At 39.2% G+C, this 25,507-nt stretch overlaps 1 protein-coding gene across 40 annotated transcripts in view; it reads left to right on the top strand.

Annotated features, from left to right (window-relative positions):
- Positions 1-25,507, top strand: part of DTNA (dystrobrevin alpha) — a 226,237-nt gene that overhangs the window by 184,423 nt on the left and 16,307 nt on the right. For 13 of the 40 annotated variants that reach the window (XM_064653912.1, XM_064653808.1, XM_064653837.1 and 10 more), the window contains 8 exons: positions 2,778-2,855; positions 3,488-3,580; positions 10,412-10,499; positions 12,962-13,059; positions 14,423-14,536; positions 17,733-17,829; positions 19,085-19,105; positions 23,184-23,343. In XM_064653912.1, coding sequence (XP_064509982.1) covers positions 2,778-2,855; positions 3,488-3,580; positions 10,412-10,499; positions 12,962-13,059; positions 14,423-14,536; positions 17,733-17,829; positions 19,085-19,105; positions 23,184-23,343 — 749 coding nt within the window. The remainder of the gene's footprint in view (positions 1-2,777; positions 2,856-3,487; positions 3,581-10,411; positions 10,500-12,961; positions 13,060-14,422; positions 14,537-17,732; positions 17,830-19,084; positions 19,106-23,183; positions 23,344-25,507) is intronic. The other 27 variants (XM_064653964.1, XM_064653991.1, XM_064653985.1 and 24 more) reach the window with 11 other exon arrangements.

The raw sequence follows: 25,507 nt of genomic DNA, 5'->3' as shown, positions 1-25,507 counted from the left end.
GATGAGCATCCTTATTTCATAGGCAATATTTTACCTGGCTAAAGGAAAGGTTTATGTTTCATTGTTTAGTAGACTAATGAGGCTTTAACATTTACACCAGTATTATTAGCCCTACATCTTTACAGACATATTCTCGTTGTTGGAAGTTTTGTCTCTTAATTTTGATGGAGAAACATTTTTTGGCATCTTACAAAATGTTCCATTTTAGCAGGAATATATCTTTAAAATATATATTCCAATTGGAAACTCGCTGTGGCCAAAACAATCTCTGAAGTATTAATTGTATTTTGAGAATATGTGGAGGATGTAGGAAGATGTGGAAAAACAAGAGGGACAAATGTCAGCTCTTCCCTGTGAAGGAGGGTTGAAGGTGGAAACAGGGAAAAAGTTTAAGGGATTGTACAAGAGACAGCCTAACCCTGGTAGCCAAAGATGCTGAAATTATGAAAGAATTGGTAAGCACCCAGAGGATAATAAACCAATGAGAAACAACCACCATGGATCTGTCAAGAACAAATTTATGTCAAACCTAACTAATTTCATTGACAGAATAACTGGTTCAGTGGGTAAAAAAGAAGCAGCAGCAATGATACAGGTTGACCTTAAGAGAACTTTTGACATAGTTCCAGATGACACTGAAGTACCCAAAGAAAATATGGACATGGGGAAATTAGTATAAGACCAACACTGAAAATCAGTAATCACATTTTCAGAAGTTTGCTGTCATTCTAGGAGGACATACCAGCTGGGATTCTTGAAGGCTATCCTAAATCAGACATTATGAACTATTTCATGTAGTGACCTAATGGGAGTATTAGAGTGAGTGTATGCAATTTGTAGATGGTACAAAGGTTGAAATAGTTCTGGGAAGAAGCGCTTGGAGAGCAGTTTCTAAATGAAAAAAATGAGCTCAGTTGCAATGGTAGTAATTGATTTCCAAATGATCTAAAATCAATTAGAGGAAATTCAGTAATTATGAATGACAAGTGCTGTAGCAAGGAAGCAAATAATCAAATAAAAGATGGAGCACAATTGGATGGACAGAAGTATTTTAACAGAGGACTTAGCAGTTGCAGTGAACCACAAACTAATTGAAGTCAGCAATACAATTGTTAGATTGCATTTGACCCTGGAACATCATGTGAAAAGCCATTAAAACTCATTCCCTGGAGGAGGAGACATCTGCCTGGAGGTTTGCACCCAGTGTAGGGCAAAAGCACAGGACAGATATGCATGACAGAAGAGATACCCAAACATCAGGAAAGCATAGAAAACATAACTCCTGAGAAGAGGTTGGAAGATAAAAGTTTGCTTAATCAGCTAAGAAAGAAAAGGACATTGATGGACATAGTATCACTTGCTCAATGAGTAATGTTTGCTTGCCTGTCTCTCCACCCTAACTTCTGTTTCTGGAGCATAGGAGAGGAGAACTTAGAGGGGGCATCACACCACACTGTTAGAGAGCAAGACACAAAATCTACTCTGGAGTCTTTGGTCTCCCATTGTGGCAACATATTTATTTTAACAACCAAAAGGTGCATTTTTGGCTGAAATGGCACACCTCTTGAATGCATTTTCCTTCTCTGACTGGGAAGAAAACGTGTGGAAAACATATGCCTCTAATGGCATGGAGCATGTTTATCTGCATGAATATTGCCTCAGTGGAAGCACAACACACATAAGTAGCATGCTGATGGGCAGAGAAGTGTGAAGCAAGCATTTTTCCTTGCTGTGCAGTACAGCATTTCATTCAGGTATCTTCCAGATTTATTATAAATCAATAGGCTTGAGTTCTTAGGACACACTTTGGTCCCGTCCTTTTCAAACCCCCACTGCCAACCTTGCCTTCCTAAAAGGAAGGGAATGGCATACATCTCGTCTCACTGAATTAATTCTTTGTCCTAATATTAAAGGTTTTGATCTTCAGAACTTTAGAGACACATCTGCTCAGATTTATCATGCATCACATTTGTGCAACATCATCTGTGGTCTGTAAACACACAGACCCACACCTCTGGATGCACAGGTGCACGAGCATGCTCATGCACCCATGAGGTGCCAAACCAAAAAATAAAGGTGAATAATTTTTAAAAAGAAGAAAGTAAAATATAATTTTGTTTTGCTTTGTTGCTTTTCAAACAAAAAATGCTGCAGCATGAAAGACAAATTAACATTTCAATCTCTCCCATTTTTAGCCAGTTTTATCTTATTAATGTGGATATTTAAGCATTGGGAAAGATGCCGTTACTGCAATTCATTAAATATTATAATTAGGAAAAAATATATGTTTGATAAACTATATATTATTTTAAATCAACAGAAGAAGAGTACTTCTGAAAATTAAACTGCTGTATCCCATCACTGCATCTAGATAAATGCATTTCCATATATTATTGAAACTATCTTATGGTAAATGTGGAGAAAAGCAATTGAACTGTTATGGTGAAGCTTTCCCAGCTTGAAAGTGGTATTTGAGATGGTGTTTTTCTCGAACTCCATCTGGAAACTACACAAGTCTTCATCTCTCCATTTGTGAGAGAAGGACATTTTGTTTGTCTTTTTGGTAGTGAGAGCTTTATAGCTTTTGGAGAGCAGGAGGGAAAATTTGTAATTGGTGATTTTGCATTTCCTAAAGTTTTCTAAAATTCTTTAAAGCTTCTATTGATTTTTTTTATTCAGTCCAGGGCACTTGAATGAGTTTCTCCAAACTCTGTTCTGTAATGAATTTCAGACATCACTGTTGACCCTCTTCTTAGTTTTCCTGTCTTATTAACTAGCTCTCCTTCCAAGAATACTGAAGTAGAGCAGAGCAAACTGCTGGCTAGGGCTGCTCCAGCTTTCTTGAAAGGCAAAGGGTAAGTTAAAGAGAGAGTATGTTTGTAGCTTGCACTAACAAAGCTAAACCAAAACCTTTTCCCCTATCCCTCCCATTTTTAATGTATTCTATAAACATCTTTCCTGAAAAAATTGTGATAACGAATTAATCCAGTGAGCTAAGTAGAGCATGTTTAAATATATTTATGTACACCTGGATGTGTGAGGTCTTGATGAGACACTTCCAAGCAAATCTAGCTTGTGAATTCAGTATGTCAATCATGTGTGTTACATATCAATATAATGTTTATATGTAATACATAGTATATTAAAATAAATAATGCTGACCTCACAATTTGCTGTAGTTTACGATAAATAGTACTGTACAGCTCCAATCCCTGGCCCAATCTGGCATCTCGCTGATTTTTGAGGCTGGCTCTGTAATCAAATGCTACTATCCTATGTCACTAAATACTAAATACACAAATTACAATAATAACAAAATAATTCATTTCTGCATGTGGTGTGTTGTTTTTTGGGGGTTTTTTCTCCTCTAAACACACTTAGGTGTTCGTTCCTAGGTTCCCACTTCACAATCTCACTTGCTCCTGCTTTCTCTGTTTATCTCTCCGTCTGTCCGGATCGCACCCTCTCTCCCGCGGCCCTGCTCCAGGTTACAGTACAGCCTCGATGTTGCAGACAGGCTGGCTGATGAACATGTGCTCATCGGGTTGTATGTCAACATGCTACAGAGCAACCCCGCACGGTTAGTGCAGGTTTGGCACCTTTGGGGGACCCAGGAAAGGGATGTTGGTCGGCCAAATGCTCTCTCTGTTCCCTCCTGGCTACGAGCTGAAGCAGCTCTTCATGAGCACTAGCCTAAAGGGAATGCGTATGAACACAGGGTATGTCCTCCCAAAGTTGGTGGATTCTGGCAGTCGCTGCTGTTCTCTCTAGTGATGTTAGCAAGCTATTGCTAAGTATTGCAAATAATTGCTTAGTTGAGAATGGCAGTGCAGATTGATTTGGGAACTTGTGCTCTAGGCAGTGCAGGGCTCAGTGGGGGTACAGATGTTTTCAAGGTATTCATTTTTGAGCTGATACATAATTTGTAGCTTCACCTTCCTTGAAAGCAAAAAATGGTAATAGTACATAAATAAAGAAGATGATGATGATGATGATAATAATTTGCTTGTTGACCTAGTGAAAGAAGTTCATTTTTATTTTTACATATGTCAGGCATTGTCTTTAAATCTGCCTGATGTCTGCATTATTTGAGTCTTGTATATGACTTTTCCCTTATCGCATTCAGACTGTAGGGTGTCTTGAACATACTTCATTGTTTCTGCGGGAGTGGTTATGGAGCACCCTCTACTAAACACAATGGCTATCCTGGCACTTGAGATAGTGGCATTGCAGCGGGCCACACCAGGAAGGGGAAACGCTGGCTCCCTTCTCCAAGTGCAGCAGAACTCTAGACTTTGCAGCCCTGTAGCAGCAAGGTGGTGGGCACTGTGGTAAATGACCCTAGAAAATGCAGTGCTGAGCAGAAAACTGTACAGTGTTTCTGGCAAAACTATGCTCAGGAGGTTTATTTTGCTCAGTTCAGTTTCCAGTACTGCTATGGCAGAATATTTCCCAGGTTAGGTGAAAGTCTTCATTTACTCTAGTTTGTAGAAAGCAACAAGCAACTTCATTTGGGAGAGGGAATGCAATGGTTCTCTGCAGTCTTATGAAATTCACTTCTTTGTGTAGCTCCTGTTGAAAATGGGAGTAATTTGGCCTGCCCAGTGGAACAAAGAGACTCTCTCCGTTGTTCTGGATCTGCTTCTCTACTCTGTAGCCCACTGGAATGTGCCACTGGGGGGAAAAAAGCACTAGTTTTTAGTGAGGAAAATGAAAACCATTTACTCAAAACAAAAGCATTTTGAAGGGGAATTCCATTCCTGAAGAAGCACTTCCAGAAAGCAGGCTTCTGGAGGAGTATTTACGCTGTGACTGTGAAAGCAAGCTGTTGGGGGCATGTGTGTAGAGCAGTCCTTGCCCATCTGTGATCGAGGACAGGAGTACACTACCACTCGGTCTAGTTTGATGGGGAGAAGAAAATCTGGCCCTGCCTACCACAAGTGACTTATTTGATATGGTTGTTCAAGAGGTGAGCAAAGAATGGACATGGTTTAGGGTAATTCTTTGTGGTAGGCTGGTTTGTCAGGCATGGCATTTTGGATGCCATGTCTGTGATTTATTTAGCTTCAGTGAGGTCCACCAGTTCCTCACCAGATCTCTTTGTGGGTGCCTAGCCTTATATTTACCATTTTCATCCTCTAAATTTTATTCTATATATTCTGACCTGTTCCCTCATGGTTTTGAGCCAACCTCAGCAAGTCATAGTAAATTTGTACCCAAATTTGTACATACAAATCATCTACCATAACATCTAACCTGTTGGTTTTGAGGAATGAATGGAGAGCGACTGATAATGGACTTAATAATTTAAAAACCTGATGTAAAGCATAGTACATAACATCTGATTACTGACATTAAATCACTGCAGTCGTATCATCCTGATGAGAAACAATGTCAGTTATTTGTGTAATTAGATTTTGACAGAAACATAACTGAGAGGGACAGCAGTCTTAGTCATGTGTCAGACCAGGCTGCATTGCCATTTACTGCTTTGTTGGTAGAGACTGCTGGTAGAGAAATGGAATGGTTACATTTTGGTAAAGACAAGAACAAAGTCTTGCCATTCTGAAGTTCCTGTGTGAAGCCAGTTTCCAGGACAGGTAGGTGAGGCCTCTGCAGGAGGCTCAGCTGCTGCATCTCTCATAGTCTCAAGGCAAAGCTGAACAACTCCTGTCCATGCCCCGAAATAGCTAGATGCAGTTTGCTCAAAACCCACACAGTTGTGTTAGGATGGTGCTGAGTTCAACTTATTTCACCCTGCATCTTAAGAAGATTTGGTAACCTGAGTAAAGCCTATACTTAAACATAATCAGGTAGCTTATGATGTAGGGGAGGCTGCAGCTGGCCAGCTCTGCTGTTGAATCTGTCTGCAAAATACCACTTGTACATACCCAGACATGCCATTATATGTTTTCAAGTGCTTCTAGCAGCCAAAGATGAAAAGAGGGATGATTGTAGCTGGACCTTTGTCTGCAAGAAAAACCTAAAGAAATACTTTGTGAGCATAATACATAAAATTACCCTAAGAACTATATATTAACACTTTAAAACAAAATGAGCTTTGGATTTTTTAAGTACTGAGTCAAGCTGATTTGTAGTAGCTAATGATCAGTGCAACATAGCCCAGTATAACTTTTTTTCCATTTTAAGTGCAGCTGGTATTTGTATTTTAATTTTTGGGGGGGATTAAAATTAATTTAATTAATTTTAACTTATTTTTGTTTTTCATCTGCAGTTATTTGATACTGTAATTAAAAGTACAAGTTTTCCTTTCCATCCACCACAGGCTAATAAGCTGCTTAAGGGTTTTTTAGTAGCCAGTACTCCAGAGCAAATTAAGAAACAAGAAAAATAATTAATTCATTATTTATAGTAACTATGGGTAGAAAACATATGCCTTAGCCAGATGTTTTAAATAGTTTAATTATAAAGTCTGGTTTAATATGTAAAACCAATATTCAATATTTACTTTAGTTCATCTTTAGTGTCTGATTCTAAAAAAAGAACTTTTAACTGCAGATAGTTTTCACCTTTGAAAGTTAGAGACTTTGCCTCGTTTTGAATATTAATTCCACATATTTCAGTCTTTTTCTTTTCAGGTGCAGAAGAAAATAAGATCAAATATATTAAAAGTAGGAGGTTATTTTGGTTCCACAGAAAGCTATTTTCTGGGGTTTTTTATGTTATACTGTGTAGTTCTGTGGTGGGTCCTGTTTCTGTACTATAAAAGTGGCATGCTACTCCACGGAATTTTTTAAAATGTTTATTAAGGGAGCGTGCACAACAACTAACTGTAGCTAGGAAGGTCCATCTAATCTTCCCTTGAAAGAGGAAAAACATTCAGAGACCAACTGCTGCAGAGGAAATCTATAGACATTTGGCTTCCTTGAATTGAGTTAGGTTTTATGATTATACCCCCATAGCTGAATGTTATTAACATTTTGGTGGTAAAATCTTGGTGATTCTAAAGTAAATAGCAAATTAACAATAGGAGAGATCTCAGATGATGTGTCTCAGTTTAAAGTGCCTTAAAAGCAGGCCAAATTTTAAAGTGTCATGGTTAAACACTCCTCAGAATACATTTGGTGTGTTTTTATTGTTTTTACAGCCCTGGGGCTTAGAAACCTACCCTTTAATTTGTCTGTATTTTCTGTTAATTTATTTAAGCGAAGATTTGTAGAATAAGAGCACATCATGAAGACCACATTGATATCTCTATTGCAAAAATTTCACAAGAAACTTTCCTAACCAGTGGTGGCATAGTTTTAAGACCAGCAGGGAACATCCATATCAGCTATTGCAGGGTGCCTACTGCAGAACAGGCTGGTTTGACACATCTAAAGCCTGAGAAATAGCGAAGATCCTCCTTTGCTCACAGGCTATCCTATTTTTCCTCCTTTGAGATCCCTTTTTTATGGAACTCCCTTAGACCACAGAAGTCCTATATACAGGTGATAATATTGGATATTCATTCTACATCTGTGTGGTGATAGATGCCAGACCAATTATTACTAATAATTATAAGGTCTTTAAAGAAATGGTCACTAATGGAGAAGCAGTGTTCAGGTGTTGTTTAACGGTTTTACAAAAGAAGAAGCAGTACGATATTTGTATGCAAAATGTTTAGTTTCTTTCAAAGGGCTGCCTGAATCATTCTCTTGAGGCTCCCAAATTCTGCACACATATTCATAATATTTAAAGCTTGTGTGTATGATTGTCATACTGTTTCTCTGTAGGATTGTCCGTGAACTTGCTGAAGTAAACTAGAAGTGAATTATGGCAAATTAGAACTCTTGAGACATTCGAGGCTAATGCTGCTGTGCATACCTCTGTGCTTGATGGTCACAAAGAATAGGTTTATTCTGGAACTAAATTTATCTCTGGCATTGAAATTTAATTTATAGAGCTTTGGAGCTAGTGATTTGTGGCATTCATAGACCAAATTTGATGCACTGCTACATCTATTTTATGTCATCCACCTATGCATAAATACATATCAAGTACGTTAAATACAAGTAAGAATCAAAAAGCTGCAGTGGCTTGGTTCATTCAGTAAAGCCACTGTCTTGGGGTTTAGCTCACTTCTCAGAACTATGGTGCAGATTGTGTTATGCCAACAAGTGGAACCATATTCCATTTTTCCAGGATGGATAATATGGCTGCACATAGCTGTAAAAAGGAGAATTGATGCTGAACGCTTGCTGGTTTTACAACCATCTGTTAGGATGCAGTGTTTTAGTAATTATGGTAAAATTAAAAATTTAATGAACTGTCATGAAAGTAACCTGTATTACCTGGTTTACATAATTTTATGTGTTTGCAAGACTTACTTGGCCCTTTCTTTCTCTGCATGACATATCAGTACAGTAAGCATGAGTATGTAAGAAGCAGAACTATATAAATTTAGAAAAATACCTTTATCTTTCAGAATGTAAATAGGTTATCCCACAGGAATCTGAGTAAGCATAAAATTAAGCTATATATGTAAGAAAAAAATGAAAACCAAAAAGTCAGTGTCCATCTACCTCCAGAAGTCTTGCATGCAGTCTGTAGCACAAGCTTTGCTTACACAGAACCTCGCTGTGTCTCACTTTTCAGAGCTTTACTGTTTTTCTAAACTTCGTGTTTGTGGTCTCACAGGTTATTGTCAGAATGAGAAAAAGATGATGTTTGTCTCTTTTCTTTTACATCAATAAGCCATAACTAATCCACATGACACCCAACTTTAGTTTAATGATCAGTGAGTATCAACCACTACCCATTTTTCAAACATAACATTTAAATCCCAGTGGATTTAATCGAGCTAACCAAAAGATGCCCATTGTAGTTCTCTGAGGTACACAGGGACATGAACTCACTGAGAAATTTTGGAGAAGTATTTCCTTTTCCTTTTAAAGATGTCAGTTCTTCAAAAGCAGAGCTTTTTGCACAAGTTTCCTCTGGAAGGCTTTTCAAGTTCAAGATACAATTTCTAGCAAAAATCAGAATAAAATCCCATGCCCAGAGCAATTCTTGTTTTGCACACTTTTTTGAAATATGAAGCTCATTTTGCCAGCAACCAATTGCATGCCCTGAAGAGCCCATGGGCAGGGAGGTGTGTGCCTGTCTCTCTTCAGCCAGAAAACATCATACAGTTGCAAAGGGATAAGAAGAGGTCAGACTTACCTCTGTCTGGGACAGTCTGCAGACAGTCTTGTACTCTGCACAGCAAAGTGTTCTTCTCTCCTCTTCTTAGGGCTTCATTTCTTTTCTCTTATATATGCTAGAATTACTGAAGTATAGGATTCTAAAGCCCAGGATTATCCAGGGCCAACTCAGTCCTCTTCAGATTTCTGGTTTTATCAGTTCAGTAGTTTTGATGGTTCTCTGCAAACTTATAAATGTTTAGAAATAGTGAAGGTTCTCACTATATTACCTTTTTCCTGCTCATCTGACTAAATAATAGCCTCCATTTAAAATAAGGACAGCTGGAAAGGTATTTACCTAAAAGAAATATTTGCATTTTATATTTTTAGGGGGAGAAAAAAATAATAAGGTGCAGTATTTTAAAGGAATTCAGTATATTTGCTCTTTAGCTTCTTACACTTTCTGAACAGGAGATTTGATTGGCAATCTCCAATCTCCATTGGAGATTCTGCATATGTGACCGAAGTCCATCATAGTTGGTGCTAGTAGACTCCTGAATCCTGCCAGCAGGAGTTGTCTCCAAGTTGGAGTGAGTCTGGGATCAGTGGTGACATATAAGTAATAAGTTGCAATATTTTAAAGGAATTCAGATATTTTGCTGTTTAGTTTTTACACTTTTTGTTCAGTCATGCAATTCTCTGAAGTCTTACTCCCAAATATCAAGAAACCAATAAGAGAAAAAGTCTGATTATAAATTCCTGGATCAGTGGTTCCAAACAGTAGTCCATGAGGCCTTGATAAGTGCCCTGCAAAACTGTCCTAAATACTGTTTTCTGTTGCAAATCTGACAAAATTTCTAAAATTTTTCTCGACAAACACTGAGGTTCCCACTAATCCACTGTCCAAAAAGTAATCTCTCTTCCAGGAGATATGACAAACCTGACATATGAAATAAATGCTGACTGGTGGTCCTAACCACCTCCCACCCGTTTTTGGGTGGAGCGGTCTGTAAGTTGCATCTTGCACAACCTTGGCTGGGGTTTGCAGACTGCTGCTGTTACCCCCTAAGGGAAGGTGCCGTGTGGCCCCTAAAGCTGATCCTCCCAGGCAGGTTACCCTCCCCCTTCTCCCCTTTGCTCAATTAATGTCTGCTGTTGTTTAATTTGGTGACATTTTGCTTCCAAGTTCTGTAACGAGGGGCTGTGAGATGATGGTGCGAGAGAGCAATGGTCATTTTTACCATGTATAAACATCTCTTCCCTCCTTTCCCCCCACGCCTGAGCAGCGTGCTTGACAGCGCAAGTCGCCTGGATGAAGAACATAAGCTGATCGCCAGGTATGCAGCAAGGCTGGCAGCAGAAACTTCTTCATCAGTAAGTGTTATAATTAAAGGAAGGTACTTTCCTTCTGTCATGTTCTAAGGGCTTAGCAAGATCAGGAAAATTGCATCTGACAGTCTAATGATTAATGGATTATTTTTCCCTATCCTTTTCATCGGAGGCTGTTATGCTTTAGTAATAACACTTTTATGCAGTCCATTTAAACCCAAGAATCCACATACTAATGCATATAATCTATATACTAATGCAATGGTATTTAAATAATTACATCAAAAGGAATCTGACATCTTGAACTGAGGAAAGACTAGAAAATACTGTCTGGACCAGTTTGGTAAAAGGTTAATGATTTACTGCAGTGGAAAAATGGGTGGCGAATCCATTTTACTCTCTAGTTCAAATATCACAGCCACTAGGGCCCTAAGTACTAAGGATTTTAAAGAATGTTCTTCAGCAGGATGACTGTAATGACCCCCTGCATTAGCCCTGGCTCCCATTTTCATTTCAGAGCAATGATTATTCTGCTCTATGTATCCCAAGATAGAAGGTGATGACAGGCTAAAACCTCACTAACTGCATTTAGGAACAAGAGACAATGAAGCAGGAACCTAATCAAAGTATATAAAATCTTAAATGGTACATATAAGGTCAGCCTAGTTACTTTTTTTCCATCTCAGCCCATTTGGTAGAACAAGGGACCATAAATGATGGTTAAGTGAAAAGCAGCTGGTACAGACTGCCCAGAAACATTTTCACACAGAGATTTACACTGCAGGGTCAATTGAAAGGGTGAAATTGGGCACCACAGTTCGTGTAAAGACACTGATTAACACTCACACCAAGAGAAGATGAATATGCCGCCCCGTGCAGCTATCTGTCATGGAAGATTTCAGACTATCTGCAGCTATGTGGGAAGAGAAGGGTGCTCCTACTCTGCCAGCCAAGCCCAAATCAGTCCTTTTCAGAGGTGTTTCAAGTTTAAGGCAATCTGTAGGTGATGGTGCTGTTTCTGAAGGACAGGGAACAAGATTTCTCATTAATAATGTCTCTGGGTAAAAACTGGTTGAAATCAGTTGTGTACAACATGTATCCTCAATATGGGGGAAAACTTAGGAAACAATATAAATAGAGCTGGTTTGAAGGAAAATACTGAAGTTCTCCTTGCCATTCATCTCTGCTCTTTGAACAAAAGAGATAGAAGGAAAAGGAAAGGTTTCTGTATACAGAAATTTTTTCCGAGCACAAGAGTGGCACTACAATAGGAGCACAGTGGAAATTTTTAAAGCTTTACTGATGGTCATTCTGGTTTTTAAGGAACAAAATCTATTAATAGCAGTGGGCATTCAGGAAAGATCCTGATTCCTCCTGTACCAGCCATGACATCCACCAGCATGTATCATTTCGCCTTTATGCACTGTTCTGCTTCCCTGTGGCTGAAGTGTTAATAGGAAAGTGAATCCATAGCAGCAAAAATAGTATGTGGTTCCAGGCAAAGCATACTGTCCTTTCCCCACAGACAATCCTAACCTTTGTCAGATTTGTTAGGCTATTGAGATGTATCTTCATCCTCTTTGAGGGTCCACCTCCTGGAGAAAGAAATGCCTGGCATCACATAAAATAGGGCTCCAGGGTTACACTTCACAGGGCTTTCTACAGTGAGGAAAACTCATATCACAGCAGTAACTCAGCAGAGTGTTTTTAACTGTCTGAGATTCTTTCAGGTTGGAGTTAGAAATAAATGGATATCTTTGGTAGCTGTGAAACTTAAATGTCTTGTTCTGTGTTGTCATTGATACAATACTGAAATACAGGAGTGAGAAATGGTAACTGGTTATTGTTGCTGAACATGCAAAAAGAGAGCATAGTCCAATGAATCTTTAGTGATCACTGCCTAGTCTGGTAAGAAATTGTTTAATTCTCACCTCATTTTATTGGGGGGAAAAAGGTTTTGCTGTACCTGAAGGACTGGGGAAAGAGGTTTTCTGAAGTATCATCAGAGTGTTTAGGAAAACTTGGCCAAATGGGCCACACAGCCAGACTGAAAACTGACTTCAGCTTTCAAACTGAATGTAAAGCCACAGTTTCAAGGGTGAAACATCACTGCACTGGAAACACATCCCCTTCTTTTAGGAGACAGACACTGGTTTTTGCTTCAGTGCATTCCTCTTGTCTGTAGCATCAAAATCAGAAGCCATATTACAGCAACTGCCTGCAGCAGTGCCATTGCCTTTTATGACTGGTTCAGAGGAAGCTCCTTGAAAAAGCAATGAATGACAGGATCGTAAACACTTGAGTCTTATTTACTCTAGCACTTACTCTGCTTTTACTAGCAGTGGAGACATACTAACATGAGCAAAACACAGATGCTCTTTTTTTAGTGTAGGCAAGCCTGGTACTGCATTTTCTGTAAGCAGATTTCACAGAACAGATCTGTGTTGAACTCATGGGTGCATGCTGGCTATTCCTCTTTCAATGCAGCCTTCTCTGTTTTACAACAGCAGCAGAGTCAGCAGAGAGGGGCATCAGATATCTCCTTCACCATTGATGCAAACAAGCAACAAAGGCAGCTGATTGCAGAGCTTGAAAATAAAAACCGGTAAGCATCCACAAAGTACCTGGTTTTGTTCAGTACCATATGTTTGTTTGTTTCTTAGCATTTTTTACCACCTACACCCGTACAATGTGCTTATACATGCACATACATCTCCCGCCACAAAAAGCACAGAGCACAAAAAGATCCACACAATATGAAATCCATAGCTACCTCGTGTTTTCATAAGCATACTGTTCAATGGCATGATATAATCATTGATACTTTACTGTTTGCAGCTGCTGTTTGTAAAGAGTTTAAAAAAAAAGCCTATCCTGTTTCAAAACCGGATTAACTTTTCAGTCGGATCCTCTGTAGCCCTATAACATGAAACGATAAAAGGATCAGTCACGCTTGTAATGTTATGCTCCCCTGCTTTTATTTGGGAAAAAGATGATTAAAGCTCTCCAGAACACTGTCTGCCTGGGAAAGGTTTACAGAAAGGTTAGCAGCAAGTTAGACTGCTGATCAAATGAGACAGGAGGTACAGATGCAATGGAGACTGAGAGACAGTGTCCAGGAGAAATAGGCCAGCCAGCCCCAAAAAGGAGTGGAGCCTATTTGTTAACAGCAGAGAATTGGGCCCTGGGTATCCGACTGCCCGATGCCATGAAACGTATGGCAGCAGAGCTCTGCTTTTAGTGCTGGACTGTAAAATAGAGGCCAGCCCAGACCAGATGGTTTCCTATTCCAAACTCTTCACTGCCTTCTGTCACCGTGTAATGAGCACCACCAGATCCACTCTCAATTTGTCTTTCATAGTTCAAGGCTGGCTCTTGACCGTCTGCTGTCCAGCACATTGTGAAGAAGAGACAAAATTCACAAAGATTTCTACCTTCTGCTGTAAAGCTTTGTATTAGCCTTTTGACAGCACTCCAGAGCTGACGAGCAAGTTGTAACGAGACCTATTAAAGTGCTTCTCTGTGAATTGTTGACTGCTCTCACATCTCTACTTACACTAAAAGTATTTTTTAAGTGCCAAATGTTTTCTCTCATACTCAAGAAGGGCCAGAAAGGTTATTTTAATTTTTGTTAAGTTCCTGAAGTGCTTGTAATGTTCATGGTGAAGAATTAGAAGGGAGCAATTCAGTTAAGCTTAGAGCTGTTTCGTGTCTACCTCTGATTTTTGGGGGTCTTGAAGAAATACTTCCCTTTATGGCAAAATCTCAAGAGTTTGTTTAACAAACATCCAGAGCTCTTTCCCATTGCTGAGGGCTTCTTTGGTTGGTTGCAGCCCAGTCATTTTATCTACATCTACATTGATGAAAAGCTACATACAGTCATACTATTTCTCCTCTTGCGATGGTCCGTGAGCTGGTTTGGTGGAAAATTACTGACTTGTAGTCTTCTGCTTATTCTCCTCCCCAAGAGAAATCCTACAGGAGATCCAGAGGCTGCGACTTGAACATGAGCAAGCATCTCAGCCCACACCAGAGAAGGCACAACAAAATCCCACTCTCCTTGCAGAGCTCCGACTGCTGAGGTAAGTCCACAGAAACTCCAGCCATGACACAGGCCAAACAGTCATTCTCAATAAGAGATGAACCTTGCTTATGGTTTTGGGGGCTTTTTAAGCCTGTGTGTATTCTTGCTCCATTTTTGGTGCAGCCTGTTGTCCTAGAAATAATTAAGCTTATGCTTTAAACTGCATGCATGAGGAATCTCACATATTACACATCTACATTAAATTAAGCATGTACATTAGTGTTTGTAGAGTTAGGGCCTTAAAACAGTTGCAATAGGTCCCCAAAGCCCTGGCCAAATGCCATTAATCATATAGGGAAAAATGTTCTGTCAGAACAAACACCTTTAAGAAGGCTTTTGTTTATGCTAAAGAAAATAGAGCTACATGAAAATACAGTCAGAATTAGGTGTTAATTTTTGAAAATTCCCCCCCAGGTGTTGAACACTAAGGAGAGGTTGGTTCTCTTCATTCTGCAAAACCAGGCTACAGAATGATCCTCCTTATAACACGGGAGATGGGGAGTAATGTCATCTGCAGCAGCTGAAGATTTAGGAGATCATTCCTCCAGTTATCCCGCCAAGCTAAAAACATTGATATCAATGTGTCTGCATGTTAACTATGATACTCTACATGGATTTACTAATTGCCATGAGTTGAAGAAATACAGTTGTCATTGGCCCAGAACCATAGGCTCTCTGAAAGTTCTGAAGTTCATGTTGTGAGAGCCAGACAGAGAATCCAATAAGAACTATTCAAAATGCTTCATGTGAATAGAGAATAGGGTGTAAGCACTTTCTTTCCAGTGAAACAATGCTAGATTGCTCTGCTCCCATAGCAGTTCTCTCATGAGAAGACTAAAGAACATTGTTGGCCACTTAGCCACTCCCCACACAACTAATACTTTAGTGGTATGATTCATTTCAAAGGAAATTACTGTAAGAAATTGTGCTAAATTTTTTTCTTTACAAATACTTCATAGTTTTATTGTGGAGTTTTCCACACTAAAATATTTTTCTGATTCACAAATAATTCCATTTGCCTTCCAATCTGAAGACAAAATAGCTTCTTCATTTCTATGAGTGATTTTAGTATGTAATTACTTCTAGATGTCTACAGGCAAGTGATATTCTGTGGGACATATAAAACTAACTGTGATGAAAATGTGTACGCTGTATAAAATATACCAATAATATAGCTCTTATACATCAAACCTGAAGTCTATTTTCAGCAGGTTTAGGAGATTAACTTTTTATGTAGTTGACAAATCAAATTCATTATATTTTTAAAAAAAAATTGATTGTGCAGTGTTAGCGGGCTACTTAATTTTTCCCTCTTTTCAATTTTGATACACATATTTTAATTTCCTGACACAGGATGTCCCTAGGGCAGTGACAGTGAGTTCCTCAATTATACCTTCTCTCATTTAATAGAAGTGTCAGAATCAGAAAATAACTTTTAATCTGTGGATCTGAAGTGCTTTGCATGCCTTCTAAATGTTCACCATTTGAAAGGCAAAAGTCTGACTTATTTACTGGGAAATTTTGACACCAACCTCCAATTCTTAGACACCTCAGATGGCACAAGGCTGTTCTTACGTGTAAAACAGCAGGACTCAGAACAGTATGTAACAGATTTATGTCTGTTACCCCACAGATTTTTCAGGCTTGATATACTTAGGGCAGTAGGGCTATTTAGTTCATATTTTCTTAAGAATTGCTGAAATCCGTAAATTATGTTGTGGGAACCTGTCCCAGCATCTTTCACTAGCTGTTGTAGAGTTGCAGAGTCACTGAAATGAAGTTCTGAACACAGCATTCCTTCCTGTTACCAGTACTTGGAAAACCCATTACTTCTAAGAACTTGCTCTGGAGTACAGCAGGAGAAAAACTTCAGAGGAATGGTCTGTACAGTGCACACTGCTTAGATCCTAGATTCTCTCTCCCTGTGGAATGAACCTAAAACTCAGCAGAGATCTGTGCTGGGACCTGCCACTTTGAATTACATGGACCTTATTTTTGTTAGCAGTTTCTTAAACTCCATTGCCTTTGTACAATTCATAGAGTTTCCAACCATTACATGCCTAGAAAAGAAAAGCCAGCACAGGCATTTTGTCCAGAAAACAGATGAATCCTTCAGAAGAGTAAATGCAACCTGGCGGTGTTACTATCTGATTCTATTATATGGGTGAGAGATATGAGCACACATGAGCAGTCCTGTAGAAATCAGTGTTGCTTACCTTTATCAGCAGGTGCTCACTTAGAGAGAAGGGTTTTGTATTTCCCTAAATACAGGAAATGTACTTAAGTTTTGTTGGCTAAAGTACTTTCCATTTAGGATTAAATTGCCATGTTTTTGTAGGTAGCAGAAGGCTAATGACATACTGGTTTTATGTTATTTGCAACACAGTAATGTATAAAATATCCCTAATATGTATATTTTTTTAACAGTAATGTTGTTAATTACATCATAGCTTCCAGGAGGGAACAATTTTATTTTGTTTTTAGGTGGGGACCTCTCACACAATTTAGTGATTAAACATGTGCAAGTGCTGATCCCCCATCCTGTGCAGTGGAGCTGTGCAGAGTCAAAGCTGTTCACATTTATGGAGGCACAGAGTGGCTGTCACACTTGGAGAAGCTTAGTATTCACACTGTCACAGGACCACCACTGGATTCCAAGTCCAAAGAGCTGATTTCAAGCAGTTATATCTCCACTATGTGATAGTCTTACTCTTGCTTTCAGGAAAAAAGTAGAAGCAAAAGCAGTTTTCTCTCTGAATTTCTGAACTCAATCTTAACTTCTTTCATATCTCACTGTGTTCAGTGCCCCTGCTGTAATTTCCTGTCCTTTAGGGCATGGCTTTAATTTCTCCTGACAGCTAGTAAGGTTATTGACTAGAGAGTTCCAAAGACAAAAATTGTCAGCATTTCCTCAGGGGAATATAACACAAATTTGTTTGAACCTCATTTGTTCTTTGAAGAAGTGTCTGTCTTTTCTCTAATCACTGTATTCAGTCCCACGAGGATTCTCAGCATGAAGGAACTCACTAGCCTTTATGTAGCCCTGTTTCTAAGCACTATGCTGAATTCATCCAGTGTGTTTGCTTTCCTGTAGTCTATAGGCATGTACCTCATAGCAGGGCTGGTAAAATGATGCATTTAAAAGCTGCTGATACTGTGAGGGTGAGCTCTGATCAGATCTACTTGTTTCTCAGACAGCGGAAGGATGAGCTGGAACAGAGGATGTCTGCTCTCCAAGAAAGCCGGAGGGAGCTTATGGTTCAGTTAGAAGGCCTCATGAAACTGTTAAAGGTAAGGAGCTCCACCTGATACCACCAAGGAGAACAGACAGACTGAAGCAAGAGCGGAGAGAGAGGAGATGCAACTCCAGAATTCTGCAGAACTTGACTGTTTCTACCCACAAAATTTGGCTTTGTTTCTCTCCCTTTTTATTTTTTGCCTTACTCTTTCAAGTCAGGGGTTTCAAATGATGCTCAGAAAATGTTCTTGTAGCAACACTGCATCAGCATTGTCACTTACTGCTAAGTGGAGTAAGAATAAGAAAAGAAAAAAAACAATATATAAGTTAACTATTAGCTATTGGAAAAAAACCTCAGCACTGTACACTATTACCTACTCCAACTGGCTCTATAGAATTGCTTTGTGTTTGTTCCTTTAACTTTGCCCATTCAGTTGCTGGTTCTGTCAGATGTGCCATTTGACAACCCAGTCTAACTCTCTCGCCTTGGAGATGCTGCTCCTGCAACCCTTGTTCATTTTCACGAATACAGAAACACGCCCTTGTTAAACAGATAAAACATGCATAAACAAAGGATCTCAGTTAGAAATGAAGATATCAAAAGGCATGTGCATTTTTAAAGACTAGGATAAGATGGAAAATGTGTCTTTATTTGTAGAGTCCAGCCCTATTTTACCTGATGTGCCTCAGGACAGATGATGCCAGAAATTCACATGGGAAGAAAGAGCTCTGAATAGTGTAGGAGTCTGTTTTGTTGTTGGCCATGCCAGATCAAATGAGTGCATGGAAATTCTGTGCAACTTGGGTCATATATGTCTCTGATAAAAGCAGAAGGAATTTCACTGAAGTCCATTCGACAACATATATTTTGCATTAAAGGATGCGCTTGACCCCTTATGTCACTTGCACCTTCTCAGACACAGGTTTCTGCAGCCACAGTGCAGGAATTGGTGGCACCTGAGCAGCAGAGCCCACCTAGTAGTCAGCTTATTTTTGGGAGCTGGATTAGGCAGGAAATTTTTGGTCTACCTATGAAATGCTGCAGTGCTACAGCTAGCAGTGAGGGCTGCCTGATGTCAATACACTGGCTGGACAAAGACAGTTTGGGGTAGGAAATGATAGCAGCTTTCTGCATGCTTTGCAATGTTATGGTGTTTCAAAGTATGTGTAGGTGGGACCTAAACCTGGTCACATACCTTCAACTATCTTTGTATAGGACCTTTAACCCGGTACTCCAAATTTGGATTTGTTTTCTGTTCTTTACTTAAATCCTGACTAATCTCATGTACTGAACCTCTTTTTCTTTAGGAAGAAGAATTGAAACAGGTAGTAAGTTACCTCCTTATTGCAGGCCTCACTAACTCCTAAATGTGGTTGTGTTCCTGTGATTTATTTTACTTCCTCTGCTTGAGAAGTGCGTGTGTTATTTTGACCAAAATTAATATTTTGCAATTCTTTCCCATATTATTTTCAAATATCTTGGAGCAATTTTCACAGCTGAATATCTTAGCCCTCTAGAAAGTGAGTCATGACTACAAGGAATCTTGATCTTTTTCTCACTCCTCTAAGTAAAAACACATAAGGTTTTTAGCTGACATGGTAACTGTAGTGAAACCAACCTAGAATATGGATTAAAGAACATTTATACTATACATAACATTTTGAAAATGTAATGAGAAATTTGGAACTTCAAGAAAAACATAACTGAGCTTAAATCAGACCCAGGCAAATAGTTTAAAATCCCATTTTATTCAGAAAAAGTCAGGGCATAGTGTGCACATCTTTAAAAGTTGGCACTAATGCTAACATTCCCATGAGTCTTCAGGAGATTAAGTGGTTTCTGCAGCCTAAATCAAAAAGAGCAAGCATCTATATTACTAGTAGTAAATTTTAAAAGATTTGTTTTGAAGCTTATTAGTTTTGTAATGGATCTTGGAAATATATTAGGCTTTTAAGAAAAGGCACTTTTCAGATGGCAATTTGATTTATGAGTTCAATAAAAATGTTTCATTTTAACAAAACACACTTCATCTTGCTTTCATCAGCAAAAGTACAGTCACAAGTCTGACATGTTCTGTCTATGGTAGAGAGTGTGGAGTTTGTTTATGGGTAATGCTCACCTTCATAAAACTAACACTGGCTAATGTTTTTAGAGCATCAATCTACACACAAAAAAAATAAAGCTGACCAAACATCACCTTCATGTAAAGGTTGTCTTTTTTGATTCTGCAGTATTAAGAGGTATTCCATTCGCGAAAGAGAAGTTTTCAATGTGGCAGGAGTTTCCCGATCATATAAAATGTTCACTGGACAGTATAAGTGAAAGCACATTTTCAGGCTGTTACGAGATATTTTTATGAGATTTTTTTTTTTCTTCTGAGAGTAATAGCCTCACTGAATACCAGGTGATGATGCTAAAGAATTATTCTCACCATTTCCATTTAATGGTCCTCATTATGCTGTGTCATTTCATGATCTGTTGAGAGAAACAGGATTAAATTAATTTCTGGAGGAATTCAATCGGAATGAGCAGCCTGGCAATTCATCTAATGGTTATAAACTATCTATTTCTCTACTGCCTTTCCTTGAGAAAGGATAATGAGTTCTTCACATCCTTGTCATTTGATGAGGCTGTGAGATGGGCTTTCCCCATATGTTATCGCAGTTCAGTCCCGGCAGAGGGAGCAATGGGCTAAAGCTCCTGTAAAGCCAGTTTTCATTTCAAGGATTTTATCCTAAGCATGCATGACACTTGGTAGTGGGAAAATCTTTCCTGTCTGGAAATAATTAACTTAAAAGCCATAGCAGTTTGACTAGGGATGGTGAATAAAATAAAATACATGAAAGTTTTCCTAAAAGGTATGAGGATATATTGATAGGTGCAACCGAGTACAACACAAAAGTTGAAGCCATCCAAATACCCGTGGTGGCTGTGGTAGCTCCCCTTTCAGCATGCCTTAGTTCTCAGCTGGTGGAGCTGCCAAGTTTTGGGATCAATTCAGTGCTCAGTTTCTCTTTTGAGCTTACCAAGAAGTTGCTACTGACTGTCATAGCAGATTTCAGATCGTTAGCTCTAGCCCTTGAGAACCACATTTCTCCCAATAACCACTAAGCACGAATCCAATCCTAGTTGTACGTCATTCGCACAAACTCGGGCTGAGGTGGATCTAGATGAGTAAAATATATTTAGTGTTAACCTCTCTGAAATTGGGCATTCCCTAATATCCTCCTGTTTCAACTTGCTGTTCATCAGTTCTGTCTGATACTGCCCAAATAGTATAAAAAGTGAGGAGGTTTTTTTCCTGGACAAGGGACTCCAATTGCTTAATCTCCGTGTGCTTCCCAAACACTTTGTTCCAGCACCAAAAGCTACAGATAAGAGAACACTGTTTGTCATAAACACAAAATCTCAGTCATAGCTACAAAGCAGACACAGGGCAAGCACTGGTTATGCAGCAGCTTTTCCGTTTCTCTTGTGGGAAAATTCCAGCCCAGAAGTACTGACAGGCATCTGTTATTTTTAATAAATAAAATGCCTATCCTGAAGTTCATTCCTGAATGTGACTTGAAGCAAATTTTGTCCATGTTTTTTACCTCATCTTCTCTGAAAGTTCCCCAACTGATGTTGATGTTCCCCAGAACTGAGATCAAAGGCAAAGGAGAGCTAAGGAAAAAAGGCAAGTGAAAAAAGGCATTCCTCTTTCAGGGAGCTGGGAACCAAAAATTCTTTCACAGATTTCACTGAGGATGAAATATGCTCCATTGGGGCATGAAAGGAGAAAGCTGTAGATCCCAAGTGCCCTGCCTGATGTGCAGGGGGTGTGACATCCAAGGACCTTGGAGCATATCCAGGTTGCTCTGTGCCCTGCCTCTGGAGGACTAGAGATCTGCATTTTTGCTGGAGCTGGTACAGATGATTCCAGAAACAGGAGAGCATCTGGCCTTTATATATTTGACTTGCCTTTCATCCATCATTTAAATGTTCTAAACCCAATCATTAAAGAAATTATAAGTATTAAATCCTCCATTCTTCCATTAGTAATGTGCTTATTCCTCATAAACCTAATTTGCCCTTGATGTCTTTCTGGGGATAATGTCTCTTAGAAAGGGGTGATAGGAGAAAAGAACAAATAGCCTAGGATTCTGATACATTATTTATGGTTCAGGGCAGGAATTTATAAAAATCTCAAGGGCAGTGCTGCGCTCATCCTGAAATGGGCTGCACTTTGTCTTTTTGGAACATATTTGCCAAACCATATCATGACTGCAGTGGCAACCAATACAGAAGTCAAAATAAATGTCATGGGGAGAATTAAGAAATCCTCCTGAATTCTCAAAATAAATGGGGGAAAACACCAACCCTCAGGTCCCTTTTGATTGTAAACAACCAAGGGCTTGTGTTACAATTCCCCTTTAACAGCACTCAAGCCACCTCCATCTTTAGCATCTGCTAAACACAGGTTTTCAGTCAAAAGCCATGTGCAGTTTGGTGTGGGCTCCAGCATTTGTTTTTCCTTACGTGGATAAACATTCCCAGGGGTTCAAATCAGTGGATGAGAGGAATACCATGTCTCTTGGTATCACTCACTCACCCAGCTGCATTAGTAAAAATTAGTATTCTGTAAAGTCTTCTTGAATTTCAGTTAAGTGATCCTAACTGTGAGGTGCTAACAGCATGACATTTATGTGACTGGTGTTAAAACATTTTCACTTCCAGCAGCTGAACCCATAGAAGGAATTTATATTGCCCTATCCCCACAGTTTTTCAGGAGTGCCTGAGTATATCCTGTAGAGAAAATAATTTAATAGTGTATGTTTAGTAGCAGCTCAAATAGTTCTCTAGTTCCAAATAAAAAGCAGAAAGTTGTATTGTTTATTGCGAGTGTCAGACTTTATGTGACTGAGAGGTCTCACGTACCATGAACTTGTCCTGCAGGGAGGCAGAGAGCAGGGCTGTGATCAGCTCTGATCTGATGAAAGGGGCTGTTTCAGTCCCTTGCCCAGGCTGAAAACTGTGCTGGTGCCAGCATCTTTTCCCTTCTCACAGCCAGAACGGGTTATGTTTTATCAGGCATTCATGTGAACTGGGGGAGTGAGAGAGGGAAGAGGGCAGAGAGTTCTATAGTGTGGTGTTTATTAACTTGGATTTTTTTTTAATTTAGCTGCCTGACATTTTCCCGTGCTTAAAGGAAGTCAGATCTTGACTCATATTTTCCTGCTTACTGTTTTTTTACACAGAAGCACTGCTGTCCACTAACAACTGACTGTGGTATATTTCTTCTAGCACAATTAACATTACCCAACTGATCTACAAACAGCATGATGCCTTAAAGCTGAGGGATGGGTGACAAGGACAGCAGGCAGACTCTTGCAAAGACCTGTTTAACCCCTTGTGATTGTTTTGCAGACCCAAGGGGCAGGCTCCCCACGTTCCTCACCCAGCCACACGATCAGTCGACCTATTCCAATGCCCATCAGGTCTGCCTCTGCCTGCTCCACCCCAACCCACGCACCTCAGGACTCTCTGACCGGAGTGGGAGGAGACGTGCAGGAAGCCTTTGCACAAAGTAAGTCTCATAGCTTGTCTGAGGTACCTGGAGACTGAAGAATCATTATTTCTTGTGGTTACTGTCTAAATGAACTTGAGCTTGAGAGTTGCATGCAATGAAACAAAACAAAACAAAACATATTTGCAACAAACGGGTTTTGCCATTGAAAATCAACTTTGTCAGCCATCAGACCTTGCTGTCAAAGTGATCAGGTAAGCAAAAACTGGACAATGATGCCAGTTAATGGATTTTATGGTAAGAGGGAATTTTGATCAAGATGGTCAAAGTGATTATTAGTGCTTTGTTAACTAGAAGAATTGCTATTGATCTCAGCAAGGCATTGTCTGTGTGTTTGGTTTTAAGTAAAGACTTTGCAAGAAATAGATGATACAGTCATAGAATTAGTTCAGGAGGAAAGGGCTTTTGTAAGTCAGTGTGCCCGTCTGCTCCAAGAAAAAGGGCTTCAAAGTGATATCAGACCATTCAGGATCTTTACCAGTAGAGTTCTAGATGGCTCCAGGCACACATTTTCCACAGTCTCTGTTCCAGTGTTTGATCATGTTTACTGTGTGAATTTCTTGCCCTTGTATCTGATTGGAACATCCCTTGATGCAACTTGTGACTATTGTCACTTGTCTTTTTGCTTTCAGCCTCTGAGAAGGGTCTAGCTAGACTGGACAGGAGTAGAGTCTGGAAGTCTAGGTGAACCCTTTCTTTGCATTTCCAGAAAACTGCCATCCCCTTCCCACTCTTCTGTCAAGTAACAATAAATTTTAAACTGTTTTGAATTTCTAAGGCCACAAATTAAATGATTATGTTGAATACTGAAGAAAGTGAGTCTGCTCTCTCCTTAAATATTTACATAATTACAATTCTGATTTGAATAATTTTTTTACCTCTTGCCCTAGTACAAATTAAATGTAAGTTTAAATGTAAGCTCTGAAGTTCCTCTGCTACAGTTGAAGCATGTTTGTTCCCTAGAGCCCAGGTCATCCCTCTCATGCACCCTTCCCCTTGATTTCCATGGGAATTGTGTCTTTGTGTGTATCTTAGATTGAATCAGTAATGCAGTCAAGAATTTTCTCCTAAAGTGCTAGTCAATTCATGTATTGAACAGAGGCATAATTCCTAGTACCAATATAACAGGTCACTGCTGATCTCATTTTCTAAAAGAAACAGACAAGATATATTTTTATTTTTTTTCTGCTGTGAAAAAAAACAAGGCAGGCAAATATATAAACTGCCAACCCCTATGCTGTTATGGGACAGTTTCTTCCAGGGTTAAGAGTAATAGAAATAATGTAGTGGCCGCAATAAAATATCCATAAACAATACTAAGGCTACCTCAGGCAAATGCATTTTAAGTGTATAAATGTGTTCTGGTCAAGATAAAGAGCAATATAAAAAGTTATGTGATCACATTTTAAAACTGCTGCATTTGATAAATATGTAGCTTTATGTCGTTATTTACTGTATTCTCTAGATGGGAAGGTCAAACCCCAAGAACTTGAAGCCAGCCATTCTGTCACATCTTAACATACGACTTTGTGAGGGGGGTTGGGCTGAGATTCTATGGCTCCATTCTCTGCTGCACCAACAAAGATCTGCCTATATATACATAATGCAGACAAGCCATGGTTAAAGGACATGTTCTCTTCGTTGTTTCTGTTTCTCTTTCGTAGTGTTTGCAATAGTTCAGAGTTACAAAAGTGAGAAGATTTTAGAGAGGGAGTGACTGTCTGTGTGTTTATCAGAGAGAAATTAACTACTCTAATTTACATTCCAGTAATCATTTGCTAGTGGATATATTAAAAGAAACCTCCTTGGGATTTGAGGAACTTTTTAAAATGTATTGTTTTGCATTCAGGCAGTTTTTAAAAATTTACAGCAGCCAAATCCTGCCAATTCCTGTAAATAATTCAATTTGGAAGACTAGAGGTTCTGTGGGATATATTGATTATTCAGCTACAATAGTATCTATGTTTGGGATTTGGGGGAGTTAAGCATGCATTACCCCCAGACCCCTCCTTAGGAAGGAGTATTTCATGCAGCTCACAGGAATCTTTCATGATTGATGGTTAAGGGAATATTGCCAGGTTCAGCAGGGAAGCACTTCTAGATGCATTATTAGAAAAAGTTTAAAAGCAGCCTGGGGCTGTTTAGAGAGGCAATAGCACTTCCT

Source organism: Pseudopipra pipra, chromosome 1, assembly GCF_036250125.1.
Source record: "Pseudopipra pipra isolate bDixPip1 chromosome 1, bDixPip1.hap1, whole genome shotgun sequence".
Lineage (NCBI taxonomy): Eukaryota > Metazoa > Chordata > Aves > Passeriformes > Pipridae > Pseudopipra > Pseudopipra pipra.
Note: the sequence above shows the minus strand (reverse complement) of the source record. Positions and strands in the feature narration are given on the sequence as shown.